At 28.7% G+C, this 6,318-nt stretch overlaps 1 protein-coding gene across 1 annotated transcript in view; it reads left to right on the top strand.

The window, feature by feature from the left end:
* The window catches only part of LOC117168991 (mitochondrial amidoxime reducing component 2), a 31,804-nt gene that overhangs the window by 18,359 nt on the left and 7,127 nt on the right, over positions 1 to 6,318 (top strand). The window contains exon 3 of the mRNA XM_033355022.1: positions 882 to 1,163. Coding sequence (XP_033210913.1) covers positions 882 to 1,163 — 282 coding nt within the window. The remainder of the gene's footprint in view (positions 1 to 881; positions 1,164 to 6,318) is intronic.

The raw sequence follows: 6,318 nt of genomic DNA on the forward strand, positions 1-6,318 counted from the left end.
GTGTATAGAGCTCCAAGGAGATTATGTTGAAAAATAAAAAAAATTTACCCAAAAAAAATTGTTTTTATACTTCATTCTAAGGACTTATTGAACTACCCTCGTGCATTGATATTGAAATTCAAGAATCTTTCATTGAAATTTGAAAATGGACTATTGAAACTTAAATACAGATTATTAAATCTTATTAATATTTTGTATTAAAATTTTAATTAAAGTGTTGAATCTTAAGTACAGATTATTCAACCCTACTAAAATTGTGTATTGAAATTTTAATGAAAGTATTGAAATTTCAATGAAAGTGTTGAAATCTCATTATAAGCATTGAGATTTCAATGAAAGTATTGAAACTTAAGTACAGAATACTAAATCTTGCTAAAATTTTGTTTTGAAATTTTAATGAAAGTATTGAAATTTCATTGAATGTACTGAAAATCCAATTAAATAGTTAAAACATAAGTACAGAATATTGATTTTTATTGAATTATAATAAAGGTAATGTAACATAATAAACTAGAGGAATACATTGCATGTAATACTCATTTTATTTAAAATAATTTTAATTATAAAATAATATAATTATTGATAATAATATTAAATATATACAAATGTTAACTTAAATTAAAAGATGGTTGGTTATTAAAATTTACCCGGATCACTAATCGTCAGCAGGCATTGCCTTAATGCTATCGCATAATCTTTTGACACATCGATTAATTTATAAAAACATTGTTTCTCCTTTTATAAATGTGGAAATAAATGCTTAATATTTCCCCTTTTTCATGTAAAGATGACTCTATTTCCGTTTTCAATCCCTTTTTTCGCCGTGATCCCTGAGTTATATTAAACATTGGATCTTATCTTCTAAATTTTTTATTTTCTAGGTCTCGCCAAGTGTTTCCGGTTCCGTTTTGACACTGCGTGCTCCAGGGATGATGTCAGTTTCTATCGACCTTGCCAGGGTCCGAGGAAAAAGTTTTCGAGCTGCAGTTTGGGGGCAGGCTGTCCATGCATGTGATTGTGGTGAAGAAGTTGCAAGGTGGTTGTCCCGTTTTCTTCTTCAAGAAGACGCTGGTCTCAGACTCGTTTATTATCCGTTAGAACGACCATCTCGAGAAGTGCGGACGAAAAACAAGGCCTTCCCGTTGACGGACACCATCGACACGGTCAGTTTAATGTTAAACATATTTATTTCACTTTTTGTGGCCGATTTCCATTTATTGACAGCTCTCGACAGTCCCTGAGGCTAACGGGATACAATCTGGAATGGTGCAATCTATTGCCTCTTTTTCATTCATCAGTTATGGTACTTGTTTGGAAATTTAGAACAATTTTGCGGTGGTACTATTTGCTGTGATTGTAGGAAGTTCTGGGAAGAATTGTTACTTTGTTCTCTTTTGATAGTGGCATACATTGTCCATGAAGAGTGATTTCTCGCCTCGATAAGCCAATTTTCAGTTTATATAGAATGGAACTGAATGAAATGAGGGCAAACGATGTTCGAAAAAATTATCATGCATCCGATCAATTGCTGTTACCAACCGGGATTTTTCAATTGTTGAAAATCGAATGAGAGGCAGGGTAGACAAGTTACAAGACCACTTTTAATTGCAAATGATATTGCACTCTCCTTTATTATCTGATTTTAATTAATTCGCTCTAAAACAAAATTATATCTGACTCTAAGATACCATCTGATTTGATTTGACTTGACTTTTTCGACTCCATACATTCACAATTTGGGTAATAACAATGTGACAATTGCACTTCAAGAAAGATCAGTTATTTATACATTCTTCTCATATCACAGGGTGGCTGTAGTTAAAGGATAAATTGAAGATCAGGGAAAATTCCGGGAATTTTATTGACCAGGGCAAGCTAGGGAAAAGTCGGGGATTGTAAAAATTTTTAAATTGAACGAACTTCAGTAAGAAGCACTTTAAGAGATATGGAAGGATTTTAAAGTATTTTGTGAACAGTCAAAGAAATTTTAAGAGCTTTAAAACGTTACACGTGACTTCAAAATATTTTATGAGATTTTAAACATTTTAGGGTATTTTAAAAGATTCCGAAGGATTTTTCAATAGATTTTCAGGGTGGCTGCTGCACCGGGAAAAACTGGGGAATCACAGTGAATTCATATTTCGACCGGGAGCTTTACAAGTTTTTTTTTAAAAGTCTGTCTAAATTTGATTTTAACAGATTTTTAAAGTAATCCGTTGATCTTTTATCTTTTTCAGTTCTGGTATCATTCAATTTATAATGCGTAATTAGAACAGCTTTCCCTTACAAATTTTCCATTTAGGATTTTAAGTTTTAAGCGTACATTTTTACATTTAAATCATTTAAAAATTCACTTTTTAGCTAATCAAACAAATATGAATTATAATGATTTTCAAAATTGAACGATATATTGAGGATTAAAAAGTGTATAATAATTTATTTTATAATACTGAATAATAATAATAATAAGATTTTAAATTAAAAAAATTTTTAATTAAGAAGCTTTAAAAATTCCAAGGGATTTCAGAAGATTTTATGGGATTTAAAATATCTTTGGATTTTTTAAATAGATTTCAATCATTTAAAATCATTTCAAAGAATTTTAAGGATTTTAGTTTCTGTTCAAATGTGAATATTTGGTTAAAAGATATTAAAAGATTTAAAACATTGACGAATATTTTAAAATATTTCAAAGAATTTTCATTTAATTTCAATAATTTGAAAGAATTTAAAAGATTTTGGAATGTTTTTACAAATTCCAAAAAATTTTTTTATTGATTTTAGTAGTTGAATGGCATTTTAAGGAATATTAAATATTTTAGAGTGTTTTTACAAATTCTAAGGAGCTTTCAAGAGCCTTCCAAAATTCCAAGGATATTCAAAAGATTTTACAGAATTCAAATCATTTTGGATATTTTTAACAGATTTGCATCATTTGAAATCATTCCAACGAATTTAGTTTTTTTTTAAAAATGTGAAGATATTTTTAAAGATCTTGAAATATTCCAAATCTTTTGAAATATTTTAAATGATCACCTTTTGAAATCCTTAAATAATAACTAGCATTTTTTTTAGACTTTTAAAATTCAGTGGTGGGGTCAATTTCACCCAGTGGGACTGTTATGCGATTCTACTGAAGGGTGACTAATTACGACGTTGAAGTTTGCCACAGATATGGATTTTAAACTTGTGTAATTAATTTAAAAAAAAATTAAATTCATATCAAAAAGTAAAGAAACCTCTGTATTCGTCTCGAAAATATGTCGGTATGGATTTTTTCTGTTTAAACAATTTGTTAAACAATTAACATATCTATTAGCACGCAGCAACAGTACGATGCCCAACAAATGCGCTAATTTTTTGAGAATAGGTTTAAAAAAATGCTCACCGAGATATTTCCTAGACGAATCCAGAGGTGTTTTTACTTTTTTGAAATGACTCTTCTTTTTTTTTTAATTAATTACATAAGTTTGAAATCCATATATCTAGCAAACTTCAAAGTCATGACTAATTAGGGTTAATTATAATAATTTGAAGGAATTTAAAAGAATTCTAATATTTTTCAGTGTTTTACAAATTTCAAGGAATTTTTAATTGGCTTCAGTGTTTACATACATTAGATTTCAAAGGATTTCAAATATTTTAGGGAATATTATAAAAATTTTAAGGCATTTTAAAGAGCTTCCAAAAGTTTGAATTTAAAAAAATCTTTAAAAGCTTTAAAAAGTCACAAAGTTTTAAACAAAATTTAAGAATTAAAAAAAAAATAAAAAAATTTTGAGCGAATTTGAGTGATCTTGAGGTATTTAAAAAAAATCTCATGGAATTTTAAATAATATCTTAGGCTTTCAGAAGATATTGAAGAATTTCGTTAAACTCATAAGGCTATACGATATTCTAAAAGATTCCAAAGGATTTTGTAAGATTTTTGAGGATTTGCATGATTTCAATGGATTTTAATAGCTTGTAAGGCATTTCAATAAATTTTACAGGATTTAATTAAATACCATCAGATTTAATAGAATTTTCTAAGATTTTATAATATTTAAATGGATTTTAAATAATTTATTCACCAGAAGTGAGGGCCATCGTAGAGTTTCAAAGATTTGAAGAGGTTTTCCAATATTTTTTGCAATTTGTTTGGGATATCCCCAGTAGTCCTATTAATTTACTGTGCATTCTTTAAAATTTGTTTGAATTCTTTAGATGATCTTAAATTTTTAAAATTCAATCGACTTCTTATAAATTCATCAACTTTTGAATTCAATAAATTTTTTCATGTTATAATTATTTTTAATTCACTTGAATTTTTTAGAATTTGCCATGGATTTTTATGAATTTAGTGGAACTCTTCTAATTTCCCTAAAATTCCTCTAAATTTACACTATTTTTCTAAAATCAATGAATTTTTTGTTATTTTTCGAATTTTTTGTTATTTTTCTCATTTTTTAAATTCATTTGAATTCTCCGTAATTGTTTTGAAGTTCCACAAACTTATCCTGAACTCGTTATTATGCACTTATTAACCATATAATTTCATTGATTTATTAAACAAATTTTAATTCATTATATTAATGCACATTAGTCACTTTTAGTCAGTTTTTATGTTAGAAGGTTTTCAATAGCTTAAAATACTTAAGCGACGTTGCTTTTAGGATTTTTGCAAGTGATTATTTGAAAAAATTCAATTCGTTTAGAGCAAAATTATTCTAACTTGAAGCGAATGAATCTGAGATCATTTTCTTTCAAAAAGGCATTCAAAACAGTTTTTAAACAGAAAAAAATGTTTAAATTAAAAAATTTTTTTGTTAATGATTATTTTATTTATTATTTGTATAATTTATTATTATCATTCTATTTTGAAGGAGAAAGAATTTTTTCATGCTAATATACCAAACTTCAATACGGTCTGAACATTTTTTTCGCAAGCTAGCTTGTGAAAATCATCCTCTAACCCTACTTATTGACTTACTTACTTAAATATGTACATTACATAGTGACCATCGAGTGACCTTGGTCATAAAAATCAAGATCATATCAAGGTCACACTTTGTTTTTTAATTGAAACGACTCTGTTTGACATCGGAAATAGAAATAACGGAAAATTTTATTCAAAAAGTATAGTCAGGTCATAGGTCAGGTGTGACTTTGATGGTCATGTCAAGGTCATTTAAACTACAATAAGGTCTGAATATTTTTCGCAAGTTAGCTTGTGGAAAATCTCCTCTCACCTCACTTACTTAATTGCTTACTTGAACAATGTGCATATTGACTATCGAGTGATCTTGATCATGACCATCAAGGGCATATCAAGGTTAACTTTGTTTTCTTAATCTAAACGATCCTTCGTGACATCGGCCAAATTTCAAATTCCATCTAATACCACCACCATTTAAAATGTTCAGACCATATTGAAGTTTGAATACGTCCATCAAGGTCACACCTGACCCATTACACTTTTTACCTGACTACACATACTAATTTACCACTATTATACTCTGAATTAAAATCAGATTCTTGAGTAAATAATAGTCGAAATTCTTTTTTTTTTTCAAAAATCATGAAAGCTTACATTTATTAAAAAAAATAGTTTTAGTATACCCTGAGATTGGTACGATTAGTACGAGATAATTAATAATTTAACCTAACTTGTGATGATGAGAAGTGCAACATTTTTACACATCTTAGTCCTCAAAAAGATATATTTTGCGAGCTATTATTTAGCACAACTAAAATTGATGGGCTTTTTAATAACTACAAATTGACCTCATTTTGTAGTTTATTATTTTTTTAACCCTTTAACGGCCCTGGAACATATATGTCCCAAAAACGTGTTTAAAAATCCATAACTCCGTTTTCCAGGTAATTTTTGTAGTTGTATCGCGAATATAGTCGCAGCGGTTCACAAAAAGTATGGCTTATCGTGAAAAAGGAAAATCCCATGGTGAAGAATATACGAACGATTTAAGAAAGGGGGCCAAAAAATGCAGCCTTTAGGGTTCGATTCTGGGGGTGGTTTGAACCCCTTATTCAGGTGTAAACTTAAATTTTCATCCAAATTCGATGAAAATTGGTTTTCTAAGGCTCTTGAAATACTGATAAAATAAGAACCTAAAAAAATATATACACCCTCCTGAGCTCAATTTAGGGGTAGCTTTCACCCCCTAAAATAGATAAATAGACTTCCACAGGATCGATTTTGATGAAATTCGTTATATAGTGAGATTCAGATGTAAAAACAGTAATACTCACGTGAAATTACAGAAACATCCCTTATACCAACCCTTCACCGGAACATCACCCCTCATTTGAATGGAT

The sequence above is a fragment of the Belonocnema kinseyi genome, chromosome 3 (assembly GCF_010883055.1).
Source record: "Belonocnema kinseyi isolate 2016_QV_RU_SX_M_011 chromosome 3, B_treatae_v1, whole genome shotgun sequence".
Classification (NCBI taxonomy): domain Eukaryota; kingdom Metazoa; phylum Arthropoda; class Insecta; order Hymenoptera; family Cynipidae; genus Belonocnema; species Belonocnema kinseyi.